General features: G+C 48.6%; 1 protein-coding gene across 7 annotated transcripts; it reads left to right on the top strand.

The window, feature by feature from the left end:
• The first annotated feature begins 224 nt into the window (after positions 1-224).
• Positions 225-23,007, top strand: mtmr3 (myotubularin related protein 3). Of its 7 annotated transcripts, none has more exons than XM_069166104.1 (22): positions 225-418; positions 2,532-2,608; positions 3,821-3,880; positions 5,191-5,280; positions 6,762-6,878; positions 8,600-8,620; positions 9,505-9,587; positions 11,616-11,782; positions 11,894-11,990; positions 12,262-12,375; positions 13,627-13,817; positions 14,040-14,171; positions 14,336-14,447; positions 15,456-15,651; positions 15,754-15,939; positions 16,147-16,317; positions 16,808-16,953; positions 17,386-18,913; positions 18,994-19,104; positions 19,202-19,290; positions 20,725-20,751; positions 22,724-23,007. In XM_069166104.1, exons 3-22 carry the CDS (start codon positions 3,878-3,880, stop codon positions 22,905-22,907), a joined length of 3,765 nt encoding a protein of 1,254 aa, XP_069022205.1. In that variant the 5' UTR covers positions 225-418; positions 2,532-2,608; positions 3,821-3,877; the 3' UTR covers positions 22,908-23,007. The 7 variants fall into 7 exon arrangements, with proteins under 7 accessions (XP_069022205.1, XP_069022204.1, XP_069022202.1 ...); XM_069166103.1 differs by adding an exon at positions 22,586-22,649 and having other exon boundaries at positions 11,616-11,990; positions 22,724-22,836; XM_069166101.1 differs by having other exon boundaries at positions 11,616-11,990.
• Positions 23,008-24,481: the final 1,474 nt, after the last annotated feature.

Genomic DNA, 24,481 nt, shown 5'->3' on the forward strand with positions numbered 1-24,481 from the left:
AACATATTTTTTTCCACGTAAGTGTGACAGTTACACTTATTTTTCCTAATTAAACCCATCAACCGTGTATTATATTCGGCCTTTGTGGCAGTACGCTGCCCCGCTGCCCACTGTTTACATGATCGTACCCGCATGGTGTACCTAAGCCCCTCCCACCTCCTTTCCCCCCCCACCCCTAAAAGAGCATCGCTCTGACGCGATGACGTCAGACGCAACGTAAGGTTTCGTCGGGCTGGAGAATTCGCGGCGATGGCGACGGCTGCTCGGAGCTGGAAGGGGACGCAGTGAAAGCTGGCCTTCGGCTCGGAATATGACCAGCGTCTGTTGGATCGAGGTCGGCGTGCCGCTTCAGTAACCCGCGCGGGCTTTCGGATGAATCTCTCGGCTCCCGACTTCTTCTCGACGCACGTTTCCGCTGGTGAGTCCGCCGGTTGTAAAGCCGTTGCTTTTTCGGTGTGTTTTGACGGGAGGCCTCCGCGCCGGGGTCCGCCCTCCATCTCACAACAACAAAAACAGTGCACCCCCCCCCCCCCCCCCCCCCTCTCTCCAAGCCGGCTAACGCTAGCCAGCCAGCTTAATGGCCAAACGCCGAGCGTCACGAGGTCGCCCCGCAGCGGGGCTGACCGCGGACCGGTAGTCGGACTTCCGTCACGTCGACTTCTTGCGATCCGAAATAAAAACACTTTTGGCGGCTGAGCGCTGAGCTCGCTCGCGTCGGAGCTATTCGATGGACGTTAGCCGGATAGCTTCAGAAAAAAAAAAAAAAAAAAAAAAAAAAATCGAGCTTCACGTCACCCAAAAGAAAAAAGGAGCAGGTTACTTTTGTCTGTTGATCCTCCTTTTTTTTTTAATTTTTTTTTTTATCACTAGTGGCGCCAGCTCCTGACTTTTTAAAGGATTTCTTCGTATCTAGTTACGCTGCAAAGTACTTGATGCATCTATTAAAAAAAAAAAAAAAAAAAAACTCAAAAAAAAAAATCACCGTGAGTGTTTGGGTGTTTTTTTTTTTTTTTTTGGACGAGTGCAGCTTATTATTATTATTATTATTATTATTATTATTATTATTTTAATTGCCAAGGCTACGTGTTTGGAAATAACACTACGAAGCATTTTTTTTTATATATATATATACCTGGACGTGCACGTGAAGGGTTGTGTCACGTCATCACCTTCCCTCCCCTCAAAGTCTGTATTATTATTTTTTTTTTAAACTTGATTTAAAAAACAACAACAACAACAACAACATGCAGGAGATTGTGGGCTCGATAATGTTTGCAGCCTGTGATGCACGCCGGCCTGTCACGGGACAGGAGTAACGTTAAGGCTCTAAGGGGCTTAGCCTTCCCTGTGTGACTGAACTCAGCCAGACTGAGCGGGTCATGAGCCCAGTCTGCGGGGGCAGATAGGCTTTATCAGGTAGCTGCAAGCAGAAGTGAAAGCTGGACTCCTCTCACTGAGTGAAGTAATGACCCTCCTCCTCCCCCCCTCCCCCCTGTTGGCTGCTTTCACAACTGTCCCAAAGACCAGGCGATGCTGAAACAAGGGGGATTTTTTTTAATTTTTATTTATTTTTTTGTGTCTTCTTTCGCGTCCCCGGGCATTTTATTTATTTATTTATTTTTTTTAAATGTTTCCCGAGAAGGTGCGTGTGGAGCTCCTGAGCTGCCCCATTCGCTGACCTTCTTAGATCAGATTTCAGTCCCTTGCAAAAAAAAAAAGAGTAGCTGACCTTTCCAAGCGTTTGCGGGCCCTGTGTGCCGAGAGATCTCGAACAGGTCGCCCAGTGTTTTTGAAAAGAGATGTTAGAGGAGATATCACCTTACAGGGGAAAAAAAAACAAAAAAGCGCAAGAATGAGCTCTGTAGAGATAGTTTACAACAATACCTGACCAAAAAAACAACAAAAAAAAAGAAGTTGTTATTTTCCGAGCGCTCGAGGTGAATAACATTTTTCAGCTGTTTCAAGGGAAGGAAACTTCTACCAGCCAGCAGCTGAATACGGTGATAGTTTGGCTCCGCTAACTTGCGTTTTGCTCGAGCAGACGTTTGGGCTCGTAACTGAGCATCGTTGGGCAATTTAGCCACACACACAAAAAAAAAAAAAATCATCTGTACACTGCACGATCTTCAAAACTGTACTACGTATGGAGCTGCAGTGCTCTTGTTTATTTCTGTCAGCGACCATGAGATGATCAGTTCCAGTGACCGAACCGTGTCTGTACGCTTAGCTGGACCGTAGACTCAGTGTGCTTTGAGATCCAGCTGGCTTTTTATTTTTATTTTATTTTTTCTCTTCCCCCCCCCCCCCCTGCAGCTGAGTTTAAGTGGTATCTCGGAGCTCGCATGCAAGCCGCCGTGACCACCAGTACATCTATATTTGCCAGGGAATCAAAAGAGCTTCTGTAGCTCGTACTGTACGTCTCAGTGAGGAAGTCTGCTTGTTTTTCAAAATGTAGAAGAAGTTTGTGAGGAGAAGTGTTTTTTTTTTTGTTTGTTTTCTTCCTCTTCATCGTTCGGTTTTAATCTCCACAGATTTCCATGTCTGACGTGTGAGAGTTTCCAAACGGGATCATCGGGACTGCTTGTTGTCCGTCGCTTATTTGTCTGTGGTAAGTGTAAAAGATCGATCACACGCTTTCGTGGAATATTCTTCTGGAACTGCAGTTAGCAGTGCTTTAAAAAAAACAACAACAACAAAAAATTCTTCCCCTCTTTACTTCTATTAATACAACTGACTGAATCCCAGCTTTACTGGAGGCCTAAATCCTGCTATTGAAGGCCAAGCCTTCCCTTGTAATACCGTTTCATGTCGAATTGATTCGCTATTGAACGTTTTGAACGCGACCGCCCGTCGGAAGGCCTCGCCGGTCGCGCCAGTCGATCGCGGTCTGCAGCCGGCTCGGCGCCTGCGTCCGTCCCCTGAGAAAGTTATTCGCAACATCCCCGGCGCTCGACGTCACGGAATGCAGCGGGTCGGCGGCTCCGGCGGCCTTCGGGGTCCGGCCGCTCCCTCCCGCCGCGGGTTACCAGGAAATGACTGCTCACGTGCCGCGGCGTAAACAAAAAGCCGTCGGAGCCGCTGCAGATTCCCGTAGAGGAGAGAGAGAGAGAGAGAGCTTCGTTCGTTGACGTCCGATAGGAATTTCATCCGGAGGGATACGCGGCGATCTGGTACGTGGGGACTCAAATTTCGCTCTTCGGGGGGCGGGAGGGGGGGAGGGGGGGGGACATTTGATGAAAAAACATCGCTAGAATTACGTTGTTTTAAATGATAATCATGTATCCGGGCCCTTTTTTTTTTTCTCTTCTTTTCTTTTTTCTCGGGAGAGCGGGCAGCCGAGAAACGGGAGGAAATGAGATTAGAGAGAGAGACGAGGAATGAAACGCAGCCGAGGCCGGAGTCGAGCTGGAGATATTGCAGTTTGTGGTTGTTGTCTTAACCCCTCAGGCACCACGGCGTCCGGATAAACATGCATTTACAGTGTAGGACTTTTAACTGTCTCAGGCCAACGTGGAAAACCTAAAAAGCGCATTATTTGAATTGTTACTTTTACTACCGGCAAACAAACTCTTACAGAATCTCCATTTCAGTTTCAGATTGTTCCGTAAATGACCGACAGTGAGAATTTGTCAGGATACGTGTTTTACGAGGCGAGCGGAAAACGTTGGATCTTAAACTGGGAAAGTTTGGGGCGGTTTACAATGTAATCCGACGGCATTTCAGACGATTATGACCGCTTTCGTTTTACTGTATATGATGTACGTGTTTTTTTTTTATCAGAATTACTGAGTGTGTTTTTGTTTTTTGTTTTTGTGTACAGACCGATCCGGGCCGGAGTTCCTCGTCGGGTGACCCGCGCTCCTTCACAGGGGGGGCCATGGTAAAGTGTCTCAACTTCACTTTGGATAATAAGTGCTGCGTGTCCCGTGGCCGGGCTACAGTCTGCAGGATCAGAGCTCTCCATTGATTTTTCACTTTTTAATCAGCATTGTTTACCAAGAAGCAGACGGTTGCGTCAGCTGCGGCGGTGTCAAAGGTCCTCCGAGGTCGCTTGCCTGAGCGGAGGCAACTTTCAGTGTCCTCCCGCTGCAGAAATGCGTTTTGTATCGTTTGCATCATGACACAATCACTGGAACTGGACGCGTCGCCTCTCTGAACCGTGTGTGTGTGTGTGAGAGTTTTATTTTATTCTTGGCACGTCGCTGTGTGGCGGCTGAACCCCCCTCCTCCCGGCCGGCCGGCCTCGGCACGATGCTCCTCCAGCCGTGGCGACTGTTGTGTATCGGCTCTGCTCCTGCTGAGCCAGCGTCCCGTAGGATGTGCCCCCGCTGTCCGTTATCTGCCATCTCTCTGTCTCCCTCTAACCACCTCGATCTTGCTGTCTAAACTCTGCTCCTGACAAAACACAGGCCGCAGAGTCCTGTCGATCTCTGTCAGCACAAGGCCTGACTTCCCCCCCCCCCCCCCCCCCGCCCCACCCATTTTGCCCTTGAGGAAAAATCCTAGACTCTGCTTGTATATCCATGCCTCGCATTCCCCGCTGATATGCATCCTGTGAAATATGTTCATCTTGCGTAACCACCGCCGTGACCTCAAATATTCGCGCCGCCGTGGAAGCCGACAGACGTCTGCTAAAAAACTGGGAAAAAAAAAAAAAGGAATATCCACAATTTACATCTGCCAACTAAATATTTAATTTATAATATCTCCTTTCTTTCCAGGGTAAATTAATCACCTTGTCTGTTTCGATCTTTAGAGCTCTGACTGTTACTTTGTTTAAAGGGTGATTTTTGGTACGTTCGCCTCAGTTGAACACAGCGGTGTGTGTGGTGGTGGTGGTGGGGGGGATTCGCGGGCGGCCGAACAACGCAGCTCTCGTCAGATCCGTTTTGTATCAACTGTCTGTTACAACAGGGGTTGTGACACTTCGGCCATTTCCAAACAATGCGAGAGCCGCTCAGATGATGCAGCGGCAGGGAGGCAAAGCAAATAGGGAGGAGATGAGGCCCCCCCCCCCCCCCAGTGGTCAAAGCTGCGTGTGTCCGTGTACACGAGTGTGCGGCAGGAGCCGGGTGGTAAATAAGGAAACACTCAGCCAGCCATCCCCGGACTAGTGTCTCAAAAGCCAGATTACAACTCAAGAGAAATCTGCGTGTTGTGATACAGTTAACAGGCCTCCTCTCTCCGCAGGAGGAGGAGGGGCAGCAGAGCTTGGAGTGCATCCAGGCCAATCAGATCTTCCCCAAGAAGTCCCCCGTCCTGGAGGAGGAAAACATGCAGGTGAGCAAGCTGCTTATCTTGTGCTGTAAAAAACAAACAAAAAAAAAAACAACCCCCACAACAGTCAACCTGACTTTTATGTGTAAATATTGTGGATGAGTCTCTTCTCTATAATGAGTTACATAACCGCCATGACACACGTGACTTCAGTTCAGCTGTTCTGAGAATTAGAAAAAAGTCTTCTTTTTTTTTTTCTCGCTCTGTTGAGGGAAGTTGTTACGAAGAAAACCATTTGACAGACTTTCATCTCCTGCTCGGAGCAGCACTCACCGTCCGACCAATTAGTCTATTTATGTGGTTCCGGCATTTGGGTTTGTCTTTGTTGTTTCTTAGTGTTGGTGTGTTTGTCAGTCAGCTGCTTTATGCTCTTTTTGAAAGTGTTGTTACACAGCAGGGCTTTCCCTACATTTGTGGAGGGCTGTGGTTTTGGGGGGTCGGGTGGGCAGTCGTGAGCCATAATAATGATAATAATAATAATAAAACAAGGCTTACAGTGAATGGATTTGATGTATAATTTCTTACCCCATCACAGTTGGTCTATTCAGCATCCAGATGGAAGTGGTTAAGATATTGTTTTTATCTTATCCATACTCTAAACTTTTTTTTTTTTTTTTTTTTTTTTTTAACCAACACTCTTGTTGGTTCTTTTATAGTATAAAATATATATATATATATATATATATATATATATATATTTTTTTTTTTTTTTTTATTTTTATTTTTTTTTATTATTTTTTTTTAAATGTAATTTTTTTGTGTGTGAAATAATACATTCTGAGCAGGATTTATATTTAATTACACTAAAATATTGTTTTTAAAACCGCGAAGTCACTACAAACTAAACGATGTGTCGCTGCCGTCTCAGCCAGCAGCTAACTTTACAAGAATTGGGTTTTACTAAACGTTACAAACTCGGCTGAACTCGACAGGGGGACATTTCTCCGTTCTCTGCTTCGAAAGCAGCTGAGATTGAAACTAAAATGACACCTGAACGTGTCACTCCATCTTAAACGAGGCGGGGCAGGTTGGGCTAAACACGTCGTCGCTACTTGACGTCCGGTCATCAAGCTCAGTCAGACACGCCGGCTCTCTCTCGCTCTCTCTCCATATTCAGCAGTTTTTTTTCCTGTTCGTCCGGGCGCTGTGAAAAAGCACTCTGGCGCTGTGGCTCAGGGTTAAATTAGTAGGAACAAAAAAATAAAATAAAACCTGCAGTAGTGCAAACGGTTTATGATTCACTCAAAATGACGGGTTTGGTCATCGTCCATTTTGTTTTTTGCATATCTCGTATCCCAAAAATCCAATTTGGAAAGATGGTAAAACTACTGCTGTTTGTAAAACAAAAAAGTGTTGATACAGGCCATGATGATTATAACATGCCCCCCCCCCTCCCTCCCTCGTGTGCATATGCATCATCAGAAATGGAGATCTGTGTGACTCGGCAGTTTGTTTCACATGTTTTTGTCTCCCGCTGTTGCTAGGTGCCCTTTCCCCAGCTGCACGGGGAGTTCACGGAGTACGTGGGGAGAGCCGAGGACGCCATCATCGCCATGTCCAACTACCGCCTACACATCAAGTTCAAAGAGTCCGTTGTCAACGTGAGTATCTTCGAGGGCGCGTGACTCGGGTCGGAAGATATCTGTCGGACGGCTCGCAAAAAAAGCAAAGTGAAAAAAATAAGTGCAGGACGAAGCCACATCGTCTCCGCTGGAAAGTGCGTGTTATTGTTTTGTGAATGGACAGAGGGCCGGGTGGCCGTGGCGACCGGGCCGGGCCCCCCTTTCAGACAGACCTGATCTCCGCTGGCAGCAGCGCCGCGTGACTCTTCATCACCTCTGTTCGCGCACCCCGCCTGCCCGCTCCGCTTTCTCTCTGCACTTTGGCGTTGCCATGGTTGCAGTGGCTCCAGAGGGGGATGCATAACAGTCAGGGCCCTCTCTTACTGTCGCTGTCTCGCTCTCTCTCTCTCTCTCTGTGTGTGTCTCTTTTCACCGTGTTAAGAGAGAGACTAGTTTTGTTACCCAAGTGTGGTCCCTTTCTAAAGAACAAGTGCCCCCTCCCCTCCCCTCCTCCCCCACCACCACCACCACCACCACCCCCACCCCATCACAAAGATGTTCACCGCACTCTGATTTCAAACATTCATACTTCCCCGACCCGACTGGCCACTTAGCGACTTATCACTCCGCCTATAAACTCGTGTATGTATGTGTATATATATATATATATATACTGCATAATACGTTTGTGCAGTATTATCTTGTGGATTCCAGGACTACACAACAACGTGGCGGACTCTTATTTTGTTATGTGCGGCGCCATATCTCTCAAATCTATCTAATGCGATTCCTTCAATGGTTTTTTTTTGTTTTTTTTTGCTCTCAAATTTACTATCATTTGATGAGGAAATGATTCTTTAAGTGCCCTCGGGAAGAGCAGATGCTGCGTTCGGACCGCCGAGCTGCTCCGCCGCTGACGTGCAGGGAGCCGGGAAGTTGTGCAATGACGAATCATGTGCTACCATCATGTTCGTCTCACTTCCTCCTCCTAAAAAAAAGTCTAATCATCATCATCATCATCATCGTAAATCATTTCACTTTTTTAAAGGGGTGAACCGTTTTGAGCCTCAGTCATTTACAAGGGTGCCTAAATTTTGAGCTTTAGTTGGGCTGTCGAGTCGAGTGACGTGTTTCTGTTGCACTTCCAAGTACTAAAAGTTGGATAAGAATGAGAATAGCTGCAGATTCAAATTCAGTTTCAGACTATTTTATCCAAAGCAAAGTTTATACTTGAATTAATAGCTGCAGTTTTTAACGTCACTCACTTTTTTGGGGGGGTTGGGGTTATTTAATCTTTCATATGCGCTGGATTTATTCAGTGGTTCTGCTGCATACATCCGAGGGTTTCCTGTCTTGCTGGGGTTTAATTGGACCTCGGTGACCTTCCAGCTCACGTCAGACAGAGCCAAATGTTCTCCTCCTCCTCCTCCTCCTCCTCCTCCTCCTCGCTCACATTTGGACTTGGTCGACGAGGCATCTGCATCGCACGGCAGATCCGTCAGAGCTCACAGATCGGGGTGGTGGTGGTGGTGGGAGGAGGAGGAGGAGGAGGTGCTGGAAGAGTTGCTAACAAGCAGCCCAGGAATTTTGACAGCAGCCAGATTAGGGATGTAGATTAGAGGGCAGGAATTTAAATTGTGGCCACAGGATGCTCGAAAAACATCCGGTGGTGACACCAGACAAAAAAAAAAAAAAAATAGTTCCCCGAATCAAACACGCATCACTTTTGATTATTGTTCTCTCTGTTTTGTTTTGGATAGAGTTGTTGTTGTGAGGTGTCAGTAAGTACCCGGCAGAGCTGCACGGCTTTTTTTTTTTTGTTGTTGTTTTTTTTTTTTGGAGTGGTTGACTTGTACTTGTACAGTGTTGGTGTGTGTGGCTGTTAACCAGCAGTAACGATCCTGCTCGTCTTTGTTTTTTTTAACGCTGGATCGACGACCGGCCGACGAGCCGAACCGTGCGTGAACGTCGACCTTCGTCGAAAAGGCCCGCCGCGCTGCTGAAAAGTGCTCTTAACTAATTAACGGAGCTTAGTCCAAAAAAAAAAAAAGCAGCGGGGGTATTTCCCCGCAGTATTCAAAGTATGCTCTAAAGTCATGAGCACATGACAGTTCTGTACTTTGGATGGAATTTGCCTATAAAAGATAAGACTGCAGCTCGGGGAGGGGGGGAGGGGCGTCTTCAGGATCTGGTATGGAGTGTGTATTTGCGCTGCAGAGTTAAGAGGATTATGTATATTTACAGAGCGGAGGGAGATGTGATGTGAACAAAAAATTAATGGAAAAAGCACCTGGACAAAGTAATCTTGTGTGACTTGAATACTTTTACATTTTTTTTTTTATTTTATTTTATTTTTTTTTAGCAGCGCACAGTTAAGTTACGTTTTAATCAAACTGCGGCTGCTTCCTCGGCATGAAAGGCGTTTTAACCGCGTTGACCACCACTAATTCACTAAAAGGGGCCGTCGCGGTCCGCCACGCCGGCCGTACTGACTGCATGCGTCCGGCCGGTCGGTTACGCTTTCGGTACTCAGACCGGCGTCGAGCATGCGTCGCCTGAGACGTACGGCTGAGAATTACAACCTGCACCATCCGATCTGAAGCGGACGTCCGTTTTTGATGTTTTCTCTTTTCTTTTTTTTTTTGGTTTTTCATTCTTCTTCCAGGTGCCTCTTCAGCTCATCGAGAACGTGGAGTGCCGGGACATGTTCCAGCTTCACGTCACCTGTAAGGACTGCAAAGTCGTCAGGTAGGAAGCGCCTCCTCCCGTTGCGTGTCCGGTAAAAGGAAACTTCTCTTTCCGCATCGAGTCGGAGGAGAACTTATGACGCAAAACGTTCGATGTCACGGGAATCGGCGAGGATTTATTCATTTTAACACAGACACCGGGGTAAACTTGCAGTATTATGAGGGAGAGTAGTTACAAAAACTCTGTCGCTACTATTGTGGCTGTAAAACGGGTGGATAAAAGCTGAACAATTGAAATAAAATTCGACACAATCCCTCCGCACGATGACTCGGTCCACCATCAGGATTCGATCCTTTCCGTCTGATAGCATTTGGAAAGTCTGTAAAGAGCTGCGTGATTGAATTGTTTTCTTTATTCAAGTTAGCTGAGGGCTGAACTGGAAGTTAGCCAGCTCGGCGAGCGGAAGTCCGGTGTGCAGTCTCTTCCTGCGGAGCGTTTCCAGCTTTTATTCATCTGGCAAAGGACGGTCTCACGGAGTAAACAAAGTATGAATACGGTGCGATTTATCTGGCGTCGATGGGCTCCGTCATCATTGTTGTGAGCTCATCTGTCGAGGCCTCGGCTGTAACGGCCGTTCATTTACGCGCAAAAGTCTCTGACTGTAGCTTTAAGGTTGCCGTGGCAGCACTTTAACGTGGCACATCAAATAAAAGAGAACGAGAGGAATCGTAGGGCCGTAAAACTGCATGTCTGACAAAGATGAGCCCCTCGTAAACACAACCAACCCTAGGAAATGAAGTTTGCTTGCGCTGACAGCTGCAATAAAGTTGATAAATAGACCGGCCTCTGCCACGTATTGATCGAACTAAACAGAAGTCCCCAAAATGTTCCGTTTCTCCCTCTCTGTGTCCCGCAGAGCAGAGAGACGGACGTCAGGGACGAGAATGAGCTGTCAATAACGGAAAAAAAAAGATATGTTTACTAAAAGATGGAGACCTGCCATCGCCATAGTAACACAATGAAGTGGTCTGAATTATAACTGTATACCACAGCTCGCTGTACATATACAGACGCTCATGTCACTACACACACACACACACACACACACACACACACACACACACACACACACACACACACACACACACACACACACACAACTCCCCTCCCTCAATCAAATTGAAGCAAAAGAATTTCCCCCTCCATTATTCGGGTCCTCTTATCGGCGAGGGGGAAAGAGATCCTCATGACGTCCCTGCGACCTCGTGCACTGCCGGTCGCCATAAGCAGCCCTGAGACAAAGATAGGAGGCGCCGGGGTGAAGGGTCAAATACTCTAAAAAAAAATGCAAAAGGGCCGTCGTGACTAGAGAAGGAGACCGTCGCCGGCGGTCCAAGATTAACCGGATTTCATGGACGAAGGCGAAGCAGCTCTTTATCTGGAGATGCAGAACAACCTGTGGGACGTTTTTAAACTGTGGACGACGGGCGGGGCGCTGATCTGTATTTTGTTTCTCTGACAGACCTCGATTAAGTACGTCGATAAATACTTCCTCTTAAGACGTCGTCGTGTGGCATCCACAACATGTCGCTACAAAAAAAACCTCCTCAACGTTGACTTTCGTGCACTTTTCAAAAAAGAAGTATACTTGGTGGGATTGTAGTACAGCTGTATAGTATATAGTATGTGAAATGTAGTATGTCAAAAGTACCAGGATGTCCTAATATATCCGGTCGAAGAAGAGTACTTGTTTCCAAATCGCATCCTTTTTTTTTTTTTTTTTTTTACTTCAAGTGTTGCACTGTGGATTGTGACCGATATGACCGAGAAAGGTCAAAGGTCAAGGTGTTTAAAAAAAAATAATTATTATGATGAATTGTATACACACTACATGCAACAGGACATACTTTTTAAGGGTAGCTGCACTAAAAGCTAAAATAAATAGTACATGAAACCAGGGCTTGTTTCTGAAGTATTGCGCAATAGGTTGAAAGCGTTGAAAGAGGCTCAGTGATATGCTGTGCGGTGCTGATTTGGTTTAACGCCGGCCTTTGCCGTTTTGCCCCCCTCCCATCCTTCCCCCACCAGGTGTCAGTTCCCCACCTTCGAGCAGGGTCAGGAGTGGCTGAAGCGCCTGAACGTGGTGGTGCGCCCCCCCTCTCGCCTGGAGGACCTCTTCTCCTTCGCCTTCCACGCCTGGTGCATGGAGGTGTACGCCGGCGAGAAGGAGCAGCACGGCGAGCTGTGCAGACCAGGTGCCCCCCCCCCCCTCCCGTCGTGTTCCTCACATAAACCCCAAACAGAAACCCCACCCCCCCTCCACCATGTTCTAGGTCTTTTATCGGACATGTCTGCCGTCTCCGCAGGCGAACACGTGACCTCGTGGTTCAAGAACGAGGTGGAGAGGATGGGCTTCGACACTCAAAACGCCTGGAGGATATCCGACATCAACAGCAAGTTCAGGTGAGAGCGGCTTTTCATCGGGGAGAGCGCCGGCGTGTCCATCTAGAAAACGGATCCGGCCTTTTTTGCTTTTGTTGGCGAACAGCACAAGTCAGTGTGTGTGTGTGTGTGTGTGTGTGTGTGTGTGTGTGTGTGTGTGTGTCAGACAGTGGGTGGTTGTGTTATTGTTCTGCGCCCCGGGCAGATAAGGCGGTCCGGCCCAGGATTAGGTGTCTGTGGAGAGAAACTTTTGCTGAGCCCTCTTTTGCTCTGTGCTCCTCCGTCCCGCCAGGCTCTGCCCCAGCTACCCTCAGCAGCTCCTGGTGCCGGCCTGGATCACCGACAAGGAGCTGGAAAACGTGGCGGCCTTCCGCTCCTGGAAGAGGTTTCCGGCCGTGGTTTATAGGTTCGTGTGCGTTTTGCTCTCTGAAAACCAGTCGGTGAACTTTGTGTTCGTCGCCGCACCAAAATTATAAAGCTTCCTTATTGTAATGTTCTCTTTATGGCATCTTTATGGTTATATGTCGGTGCCACACTCCCTGCAGGCATCATGTGCCACCGCCACCATAAGCACTAACTAATGTGCAAAGTCAGTGTGTCATAGCTTCAGTCAGATGTGGTTCGAGTGCTTCGGAGGACTTTGATCTTCAGTTTTGGAAAACTACTCCAACCAGAAACGGCCACTTTGTCGGTCTGTTACTTTGTGCGTCACAGCACCTGAAATAAATACGAGACCGAGGTTTTTGCCCCGGTGGCTGGAAAATTATCCTCAGCCGGTGGTTTCCAACATTTTTGCCTCGTGAAAACAAAAGAACGTCTACTTTTGACCCCTTATAGTTCCAAAGAGCCACATTTCATTATCAGACTATTTTATTTGATGGTTGGTTAATTGATTCGTTCGGGAAATTAATCTGCAACAATTAAAATATTATAATATTTTAATTGTTGCGGATTTGTAAGATTTTGTAAGCAAAAAAATAATAAATCACAGCTTCTAACCAATTTGAATACTTGTTGGTCTAACTGATGTTATATGATAAACTAAACAAAACTAATTTTGTCAAACTGGTCAACTTGCACTTAAGGAAACTTGTAGTGGTCCATTTTCACCATCTTCTGACATTTTATACACCAACTAATAATTGTTTTTAAACTTCGAGAAGTCAAACCCAGTGTTTCCTCTACCATTGTCTCGGGAGGGCGGGCTGTTTCTCTGCTCTGCTGCGTGTCTATGTTTCATGAAGGTAGACAAATGTTACTTGTTAAATCTTTAAAAAAGAAAAAGAAAAAAAAAAAACGCGATAAAAGCCAACAAAGGACAAACCTCGACCTTAAACTGCTGAAAATTGGACCAGAATATCAGCATGTTTTAAATACACCCTCCTAGTATGTACTGAAAGTAATGAGGCTGCTAATGGCTAATTATGGAGGTGCCCTCCCAAGGCTGTCTACGGGAAACACTGAAATATGATATGTTTTATTGTACAAGACAACTTTATAATGGATAGACGTCTCATATCTCATATTCCAGTTAATAAGCTTCGAGCTCAGATCGAATAAACAGCGTCGTCCTTTGCCCCCCCCTCCCCCTCCCTCCCGAGACGGCAGACGGGACGATGCCGTAGCGCTCCGGCTAACTTCCCCGTTCCTCACGCAGACACCTGAGCACGGGCGCCGTGATCGCCCGCTGCGGCCAGCCCGAGGTGAGCTGGTGGGGCTGGAGGAACGCCGACGACGAACACCTGGTCCAGTCCATCGCCAAGGCCTGCGCCGTGGACGGCAGCTCCCGCAAACACGTCCCCAACGGCAGCTACACCAACGGCTCAGACCTGCCCGACACCGACTTCGGTAAACGCTCTCAAACGCGCACACACACACGCACGCACACGCACACACACACACACACACACACGCACGCAGGTATTTTTTTCGAAGGTGTTGCGAAGACGCCGTGTTGCGCAATCCGGCCTGTCGGGGCTCGTCCGAAAGCAGCCGGCGTAAACACAAAAAGCGCACAGATCTCGGTATCTAGTCCTGCTCGCACCGACCTTGAATCTGCGTGTCTTTCAGAGTCCTCCATGACCAACAGCTCCGAGGTGGAGACGCTGGCCATCCAGCCCCACAAGTTACTAATCCTGGACGCCCGGTCCTACGCTGCCGCCGTGGCCAACAGGGCCAAGGGGGGAGGCTGCGAATGCCCCGGTAAGGCCCCGTTGTTACCGGGAGAATTAGGTCAATGTGTGCTTGTCGATACAGGAAATCAGTTCACCGCAAATGCGATTGTCTGTGCTAAAATTAAAACCTTCGCCTTAGTATTGTTTTATTTATTTATTTATCCCTCCCCCCTCCCTCCCCCCTTGCTGCAGAGTACTACCCCAACTGCGAGGTGGTGTTCATGGGAATGGCCAACATCCACTCCATCCGCAAGAGTTTCCAGTCTCTGCGTTTCCTCTGCACTCAGATGCCTGATCCAGCCAAGTAGGTTTTTGGGGTTTTTTTTGTTTTTTTTCTCCTCCCCCACTTCTTCTTCATGTTCTTTTTTTTTTTTTTTTTTTTGTTTTTTAATGCCTCCAGCAGCGCCTCCAGATTTCCCCTCGCCGGATCTCTACTACCCTGCAGGCTAAAACTATTAAAGCTCCCACGCTTTGCTTGTCGCAACCGGTGGTAACAAGTAATCACAGCTGTGTTTTGGCCCCGGCCGTACACCTGCTCTTGATTTAGAAAGAAGGGCCTGGCCCGATCCCGTCGGAGGATCTCGTCCCCGTCTGCACTCCCAGACTCCACGCTACGACGAGCTGTAATTGAGCCGCGCCGGTTCGAGTTATCCAACGTGGTTTGGAGATCAAAACAGACGAGGAAAAGTCACTCGGGACAATTTGCACTCGTATACTCGTATACGTATGCGGGCCTCTTTATGTGACTTCTGCACAGACTTTATTATAGTGTTTATGGAAAACACGGCAGGATGAAACTATTTCTCGTTACTTATTAGACTTTTTCAAAAGCTGAACCTGAAACAAAAACACCTCATCTTGTAAACTTCAAAAGCCAAAAGTGAACAATCTGTTTCTGGTTCACGGACAATAAAAAAATCAAACCGTACCTACAATAATAACCCAGATAAGATAAAACGAGTGAAACATTTACTCCTAATTGAAGTAGGTCAACGTGGACTCAGGACTCCTGTTACGTTTTTGAAGTGTTATTTACACCTGGATTTTTAAAAGCTGCGTTAATCGGTTCGGCCACCGGGGGGCAGAAAAACATCCAAACAAACACAGCAGCCAGCTCACAACATCTCTTAACTCCTAAAGTTATTGTTGACATTGTTTCATTTCTTTCTTTTGGAGTCACGCAAGTGACCAAAAACATCTTGAATATTTCCTCTTTTTTTTTTTTTTTTTTTTTTTTAATGATTTACATCCTTTGTCTGCGCCCTTATGAAACGTGTCTCGAGCTCCCGCGATGTGTTTGTTTTTCCTGCAGCTGGCTCTCTGCCCTGGAGAGCACCAAGTGGCTGCAGCACCTGTCGCTGCTGCTGAAGGCCGCCCTGCTGGTGGTGAACGCCGTGGACCGGGACCACCGGCCCGTCCTGGTGCACTGCTCCGACGGCTGGGACCGCACGCCTCAGATCGTGGCTCTGTCCAAGCTGCTGCTGGACCCGTACTACCGCACCATCGAGGTACGGACGCAGCGTGTCAGCAGTGAAACCAGGATTTTTTTTTTCGTTTTGTTTTCGTTTTTTGTTTTTTTACTCAAAAGTTCTCGTGACGTCTTCGCGCAGGGCTTCCAGGTTCTGGTGGAGACGGAGTGGCTGGACTTCGGCCACAAGTTCGCCGACCGCTGCGGCCACGGGGAAAACTCGGAGGACGTGAACGAGCGCTGCCCCGTCTTCCTGCAGTGGCTGGACTGTGTCCACCAGCTGCAGCGGCAGTTCCCCTGCTCCTTCGAGTTCAACGAGGCCTTCCTGGTACGTGGAGTCTGACTCCGCCCACATCCTTCACGTCAGAACGCTCGGTGTTTCGCGCTCTGGTTTAAACATTTCTACGTCCCGGGAGCATTCGCAGGTCCTTCGAGGACGCTGCCGTTTCATCTCCTGTCGTACCTCAAGGTGTGTGTGTGTGTGTGTGTGTGTGTGTGTGTGTGTGTGTGTGTGTGTGTGTGTGTGTGTGTGCAGGTGAAGCTGGTGCAGCACACCTACTCCTGTCTGTTCGGTACCTTCCTGTGTAACAGCGGGAAGGAGCGTGAGGACCGTCACGTCCAGGAGAGAACCTGCTCCGTGTGGTCGCTGCTCCGACCGGCCAACCGCACGCTGAGGAACATGTTGTACTCGTCACACTCGGAGACCGTACGTCACGCTGCTGCTGGTCACATGACCACCCGGGTTACAGATAATATGGGGAAACTTCAACCGAACATTTCTTTCTTTTTCTTCCTTTCTTTCCTTTCTTTCTTTGTCTTTCCCTTTCTTTCTATTCTTTACTGTCTTTTTCTTTCTTTCTGTCTGTCTGTCTTTCTTTTCTTTTCTGTTCTGTTCTTTAAAGAAGAGTCTTTAATTTGACACCCTCCCCGCAGCGACGTATTTCACAACATCTCTTAAAGATTTATCGCTAATTGTTCTCATTTCAATCTCGATTGCCGAGTATTTTCGACAACCCCCTCTGAGATTTGCATTTTTGTGGTTGCTGTCGGTTTTGTGTTTGTGGGTCGTAAAAAAAATATTCTCCACTCGGCGTGAAGGGAAAAAAAAAAACAAAAAAAAACTCATCTGCCAGATTTCCCTCCCAGATTTTTTTATTTTTTTTATTTGTCGCTTCCTCCTTTTTTTCCTCCCGCAGGTTCTCCACCCCGTGTGCCACGTACGGAACCTGATGCTGTGGACGGCCGTCTACCTGCCCAGCTCCTCCCCCACCACCCCCTCCGACGACTCCTGCGCCCCCTACCCGGTGCCCGGCGCCAACCCGGAGGACGCGCCCCTGGGCAGGTGAGCCTGGCACGCTGGAAACCCGACCCCCCCCCCCCCTCTCTCCTCCTCCTCCTGCATGTAAGATAAACACGGCTCGAGGACTCCCGCCGCCGGACGAGTCCGGCTTCCTTCTGCTTTACACTCTTTTTTTTTTTTCTTCTTCTTCTTCTTCTCTGCTCGGTTTCCGCTCATCTCCGGCGGAGGAGCGACGGGAGTCGGTTTCAGTTTCATGTTGACATATTTTACACAAACTCTGAACGCTTCTCTTTCATTACGTTTGTGCCGCGTTCTTTCTTTGTTTTGACGAGGCTGACGTTTGATTTGCGCACCGGACGTGTTCCGATCGTGCGTCGCACGCGGTCAAACACGCCGAGCGGATTTGCGATGAAATGCAGTTTTTTTTGTTTTGTTTTGTTTTGTTTTTAATCGCTCTCTCGTTTTCCCGCTCAGACGGACGAAGACCCGCTCCTTCGACAACCTGCCCAGCGCCTGTGAGCTGGGAAGCTCGCTGGCTCCCAACCGGCGCTCCAGCGACCCGAGCCTCAACGAGAAGTGGCAGGACCACCGGCGCTCGCTGGAGCTCAACATGGCCGTGGGGCCGGACGGAGGCGGGGGCCAGGACCAGGAGGTCCGGCCCAACGGAGCGGGGCCGTATCCGGACGGACCGGACTCGGAGCTGGACGACAGCCCGCAGCCTCGGGGCCCGCGGGCCGAGCTCAGACCGGGAGCCTCCGCGAACCCGGCGGGAGAGGACGCGGAGGAGGCGGAGCTCTCTGTGGCGGTGGGCGTGGCCGAAGGCCAAATGGAGAACATTCTCCAGGAAGCCACGAAGGAAGAGGCGGGAGCCGACGCTCAGAGAGAGGCGGCGGCAGCCGCCGCCGCGTCTCGCGTCGGCACCGCCGGCGACGCGGAGGCGGAAGTCCGAGTCGAGGAGGAGCGTCAGTTACCGAACGTCAACGGGACGGAGACGCAGACAGAAATATTGTCGAACGGTCACCATCCGGAAAACGGCGTGGCGGAGGCCGAGGAGGACGGCGGCTCCTCTTCCTCCCGCGTGGGCGGAGAGGAAGAGGAGCCGCAGCGACCGGCAGCTGAGGCGACTCCCACAGCAGAAGACCCGGTGAAGCAGAATGTAGAGAACTCTTTTGAACGGGAGGAGCTCGCACACGGACCCAGCGAGTCCAGCTCGGGCGAGCCGGAGCCGCCCGCCGCCCTCAGAACTCTAACTAACGGCTTCGTGGACACGTCGCCCGAGGAGCCGGGCGCGGACGAGGACTCGGAGTCGGACAACGGCGTCTCCGAGCCGGCGGAGCTGGCGGACAAGAGGGCGTCTCTGATGGAGAGCTCCACGGAGACTTTAACCGAAGAGGCCTGCGGCAGGTCGGAGCCGCCGGCGCCGCCTCCCGTCTGTCTGAACCGTCCCCCGTGCAGCGACGGCAGGAGCCCGGCGCCCTGCTCCAGGAAGGAGAGGGGCCCGGAGACGGGCGAGCACGGCTCCGTCAGAACTTTAAACGGGGGCAGCAAGCGACCCTCCGTCAGTGCCTTTCAGTGCGTGAGCGCCGATCTCGTCAGGGACGGCCTCTGTAACGGGGACAGCGCCGCCGACGGGGACCCCTGCGGAGGTCCTCACTGGGCCAAAGGGAACGGGGAGCGGGCCTCTCTGAGTCGACAGGTCTCCCTCGCCAGCTGCAACTCCCTGATCCTGCACCCGCGGGGCAGCTGCACTCAGCACCGCTGGTGCCACGCGCTGCTGGGCCGGGCCGCCGTCAGCCCGGAGCAGCCGTCGCGCAGCCACCTGGACGACGACGGGCTGACGCTGCACACGGACGCCATCCAGCAGCGGCTGCGGCAGATCGAGGCGGGCCACCAGATGGAGGTGGAGACGCTGAAGAAGCAGGTGCAGGAGCTGTGGAGCCGGCTGGAGAACCAGCAGCACGGCGGCTCGCACCGGATCAACGGGGACGTCGGAGACGAAGTGGTAAGATAGAGAAAGACACTCCGATCCGTTTACGGGAAGGTGAGAAACTGCCGCCGGTAACGTCCGACGTGTCCCCGCAGACCTCCATGACGGACTCCGAGTACAACCTGGACCCGAACTGTTTGTCGCGCTGCAGCACCGAGCTCTTCTCCGAGGCCAGCTGGGAGCAGGTGGACAAGCAGGACACCGAGGTGAGCGGGCCGGAGACGGACCGGATCGTATTTGTACGTATTTTTTTTTTTTTTTGCCGCTCTGTAGACTTGGGTGAATCGACACTCCGCTCTGCAGGTCACCCGCTGGTACCCCGACCACCTGGCGGCCCAGTGCTACGGCTGCGAGAGCCGGTTCTGGCTCGCCACCAGGAGGCATCACTGCAGGTGAGCACTGAGGGTTTTTTTGTTTTTTTTTTATTTATTTTTTACAGCGTCTTCAGGCCTTTCGGTCGCTGTCAAACCAACTCTCCCGCCCGTCGACGTCTGAGGCGTCTCCCTCCGTTAAAGCTCACGTCTGTCCGTCCGCTGCAGAATGAGCTTCCTGTTTTCTTTCAGCCGAGGACTTAAATTCATCGTCAAGAGACTTTTGTGACGTTTAAAAAAAAAAAAAAAAAAAAAAGTCTGCAGACGAGAGCTCCAAATCAGACGTTCACTACTTTACCTCGTTCCTTTTTATCATGTTTATTCTGGTGGAAAAGACTTCAGTGTGTTCTGTTAAACACGTCTGATCAGCAGCATTTCCTCCTCCGTCCCAGCTTTAATATATTTGAATGTGAATGAACTCGGTGGCTCGTAACTGTCCACGCGAAGACTTTTAAGTTGGAAGTGTGCACTTCCTGTTCTCGCATTAAAAGGAGTTTAGTCCCCCAGTGTGACGCTGATTTCTACACATCCCATAATACTGCTCGACCGGGCGTCTTGGCTCCGCCCCTCCCCGCCCGGTAAACATTACAGATTACGGTTCGGGTGCCGAACTTTGACCACTTTTATGGCTCAAATTGCTTTCGATAACATTTGCTATTAATAAATGCCTTTAACTTCAATCGCGGTTTTAAAACACAGAACTTTTGTTACGTTTAAAACTAAAGTTAGTAAATCTTACGTTGGAACGCCGGATTTCTACGTTTACAAACGTAGTTTTTCTCCGCTCACCCGTTTGAGAATCTCCTGATGAGGCGTTCAGGTGCCGTCAGTAAATTGTAGCGTCTGGAGATAACTTGCGATGCGTCGAGGGAACTAAAGTGCATGAAAACTGAAAATGTGTATTGTTATGTATGATGTCATTTTCTTTTTTGTTAAAAATGTGTTTTATATATGTATAAAAAAAAAAAACATGGTACTAAAACAAAACCTAAAAAGTGTCGATACCGGAATGATCATTTTCTGAACGTCCCGGTAGAGCAGGCGTTCAGCTAAAGCTGTAGCCCAGTCCATAATAACCCTCATCTGATGATGTCATCGGGGTTGTTCCCTTCTGCTGAGTCGTTCTCTCAGGCTGTAACTGGCCGTTCGATCGATCGATCGTTTATTGATACTTTGCCGGACGAGCCCGCCGACGGTTTAGAGGATCGGGACGAGATGAACTCATCGGCTGCCGGTTCGTCCTCTCGTCCCCGTCGCTGCTGTCACGCTGTGTACTTCCTGTCCTCCGCCGGCGGGTCGGATCGGTCGAACCTCCGAGCGGGAGGGGTCCGAGTCCGGGTGGTTCCGGTGTTGTGTAGGCAGACGTGTGCGGCAGGAAGTGTGTAGCAGTGTGTTGCCGTGTGTGTTGTGTTCTCTCAGCTCTTATCCATTGTCTGCCCCTCTCCTCCTCTACAGTGGCAGGGAGCCTGTCCAGGAGGTCTGGTGAGATCCGGCTCCCCTGTCCCGCCCCTCCCTCCCTTTATCCTCGCTGCACCGTCTTCCTCCTCCTCCTCCTCCTCCTCCTCCTCCTAACTCCCCCCCCCCCACCGGCTGCATCTGAGTCCTCGTCATTCTCTCGTAGTTCCCTTCATCTCTGAGGTGGACTGACTTCAGTCCTGCAGCTTAGATTTTCTTTTTCATTTAGAGGATTATTTATTTTTGATTGGCTGACTCAAGCACGACACCGTCAGAGGGCCGGCTGTGATTGGTCGAGGGCTGATCGGTATTTTTTTTTTTTTTTAATGGGGGGTTGGAGGGGGGGGAACCCGAAACAAATACGGACTCCATCAGCCTCAACCCTCCTCCTACCATAGCCCCACATCAGCACCCTGCCCCCCACCCCACCCCACCCGCAGCACACACCCTGGCGGCATGCTGTCCCCCCACCTCCTCCCCCACCCACCCCCGCCAACCCCCATTTGCATCTCACCTCCCTGCAGCACAGCATGGTGTCGGAGGCCGCGAAGTAAGGCTGGAGACTCCGGAGTGAATTAAGAGGATGTTGTGTTTGTTTGAGTGCAGGCAGGCGACAGGGACCACTGTGTGTGTGTGTGTGTGTGTGTGTGTGTGTGTGTGTGTGTGTGTGTGTGTGTGTGTGTGTGTGTGTGTGTGTCCGCATGGCCTTCCATCTGAATCAGCATGGGGCGTGTCTAAAAAAAACCAAAAAAAACCTGCAGTGTGTCCCAGTCATGGAAACCTGTTGTTGTTGGTGTTGGTGTTGGTGTTGTTGTTGTTGTTGTTGTTGTTGTTTTTTGAACGGGCTGAAATAATCCAGTTGTCGTCTGTCGCGAGACGTCACGGCCGCGTTTTTTTTAAAAAAAATTTTTTTACATCTCCTTGCGGTCGTCGGTTTCATTCGTTATCTTGGTTTGAAATATTCCCGACGGTACGACAAAATGCTGAAAAGCGTTTTATTATTAGTTTCAAGAAAACACGTTTGGAACAAAACAGCCGTTGTGGTTTTATATCCGAGCGTGAAAGTTTCCTTTAAATATTCAGCAAACAAACCTCCATGATATATAATAACGTGCGTATTATCTTCTTCTAAAATACTGTTAAAACTACTATTGATTTGTTTTTATCGTAATAAAAGTGGCATTATTATCATTATTATTGTGAACGATACGATGAAGCACGACCCTCAATACTAATAGTTCAATGTTTTTGTTTGTCAACAAATCCCATGAAAACAACACATTTATTCATTTAAGTTGATTTATTTATTCATTCCCAGTTGTCCAAACATTATAAAAAAACAAAACAGAGAATATAGAAAATATTGAGACGGACTTTTCATGGAGTTTGTTTACGTCAACAGAAATTTTGAACCTCGCCGTCGTTAAATTTAAAGCAGATGAATCACCTAAAACACATTTTAAATGTTTCAAAGGTGTTTAGTGTATTGTTTATATTGTTCATCGTATTTCTAACTCTCTAATTTTTCAACTGATTCTAATTTTTCATAAATTTTTGTGATCATGTGTTGGTTTTGCTGTTTATTGTTAGTTAAGATTTATCATAAATAATTATTCTAACGGCTCTTGGATTTCTTATCTGTCGAGGATTTCTCCCAAAATCACAATTTAATCAAAAGAAAATTCTGTCGAGGCCTCGAAGGAAAAGAATCGTTTTGAGTTGTTATTGATTTATTTCTAAAAGTCTTGGGGGCGGAAAAAAACCAACATGTTTATGAAGCTGTCAACGTTTCTCCATTAAACTCCCACCGGCTTCGACTAAATCAAAATTCAGCATCGTTTTTTTATTTATTTTTTTTAAGTACTGAGGTGGAATTGAAACCCGATCTGCCCCGGAGACGCACCATAAGCTGCAGGTGTGAAGAGGTGTGTCTCCTCCTCCTCCTCCTCCTCCTCCCCCCCCCCCCCTCTTCCACTGACCCGTCTGTGTCGCCCTGCAGGAACTGCGGTAACGTGTTCTGCGCCAGCTGCTGCGACCAGAAGATCCCCGTGCCAAGCCAGCAGCTGTTCGAGCCCAGCCGCGTCTGCAAGAGCTGCTACGGCAACCTCCAGCTTAGCCCCGCCCCCCTGGACCTGGACCTGGACCTGGAGCTGGAGAAGAGCCTCACGGCCAGCTCCGACTGAGGCTCGGGGGGCGGGGCGGGAGGGAGGGTCACGGACGGACGGGGGGAGTCGGGCCGAGCCGCCGACGCACCGACCGCTGAGGAGGAGCTGCACCGAATGTCCCGTGAACTGTGTGTGTGTGTGTGTGTGTGTGTGTGTGAGTGTGTGAGAGGAAGTCGGACACACACAAAACACACACACACACACACACACACACACGGAGAGTTTTTGTGACGGGACTGCGCTCCGAGGAGGACGGAGGAGCGAGAGTGGACATCCTGGTTGCCGTGGAGGAGGCGGTCTCACTGTGTGACGTCTCCGGAGGACTTTTAGGTTCCCCCGAATGTTTTTAGCCGTTCCGTCGAGGTTCCCCTCCTGCCCTCCGACCTTTGACCTCTGACCTCCGAGCAGCTTCATCTCTCAGCTCCGACTCTTCGCCGGAGGATCAGAAGAGGACGAGGAAAGACGTCGCGAGACAAGTGTCCACATGCCGAGCTCATGAAAAACTTAAAGGGGCAGTTCACCTAAATGACCAAAAAAAAAAACCCAAAACAGGGAAATATCCTGATTTAAATGCATCTAAATGAATTAATAATTTATTTTTAGATTTGAGATCTCATCTCGAGAGATTTTTTTCTCAATTTTATTCGGGCTGTAACTTATTTATTTCATGAATCAGTCTGCAAGTCATGTTATCGATTAATTATTTTATAGATTTTTTTTTTCTCTTAAATTATTAGAAAATAGGGAAATTTGGCTTTTTATAAAAACTAAAACGAAAAAGAAGTAAAGTTTAATAATATTTATGATGAAGAAAAGCAGCCTTTTTTTTTTTACATCCTAACCAGAGACCGATCAATTAGTTCTCTGAAATTGAATTATTCAATTATGGAATAATTGTTGTTTATAGCTCAGAGCTTTAATAAAATGATTTAATATTTCACTTACATAGTTTTTCAAAAGCCCGATTTAAAGAGCAATTTTCAAAGACTTTTTCTAACTTTTTCTCCAAAGACTTCACAAGCCTACATCTCCCATAATGCCACTCGGTAGCCTTTTTTTTTTTTTTTTTTTTTAACAGCCACAACTTTCGCACCTGATGACATCATCAGGCTCGTTTCGTTTCAGGTGTAAAATTGTTGAAAAACACCTTTAAAAAAACAACAACAACAAAAAAAAAACATAAAAAGCTTCCGGTAACCGACCCGGCGTGACTCTGGATTATTGGGTGAACTGACCCTTTAACGGACTGAATCTCAACTTTTTGTTTTGTTTTGTTTTTAATCAGCAGATATAAAAAGAAAAAGGAAACAAAAATATTGGTCGAGATTCAGGAGACGCTGACGGTCGAGTTGGGGATATTTTTTAAAACATATATTTTTTCCAGTTCTTCTGTTGACCACAGTGAATCTGTTTCACTTTTTTATTTATATTTTTTTTGTAAACAGTTAAAGTCTTACAGCAGGACGAGTCGGAGACGTCACAACAACAACAACAAGCCCCAGTTTGTTTTTGTTTTTTTATTATTTTTTTAATTCTCCTCCACCCAGCAGGCTCTGGGAACCGTCACGTCTTCAGTCCTCCGGTGGGCATCC

This window comes from Embiotoca jacksoni, unplaced genomic scaffold (genome assembly GCF_022577435.1).
Source record: "Embiotoca jacksoni isolate LCO1_2020_lvr unplaced genomic scaffold, fEmbJac1.0.p SCAF_37, whole genome shotgun sequence".
In the NCBI taxonomy this organism is placed as follows: domain Eukaryota; kingdom Metazoa; phylum Chordata; class Actinopteri; family Embiotocidae; genus Embiotoca; species Embiotoca jacksoni.

What these genes read in the sequence shown, in the direction of transcription:
- mtmr3 (XM_069166101.1), top strand. An exon ending in AAGGACTGCAAAGTCGTCAG is followed by an intron (nt 9,588 to 11,615) that starts GTAGGAAGCGCC and finishes TTCCCCCACCAG; the next exon opens with GTGTCAGTTCCCCACCTTCG. An exon ending in CGTACTACCGCACCATCGAG is followed by an intron (nt 15,652 to 15,753) that starts GTACGGACGCAG and finishes GTCTTCGCGCAG; the next exon opens with GGCTTCCAGGTTCTGGTGGA.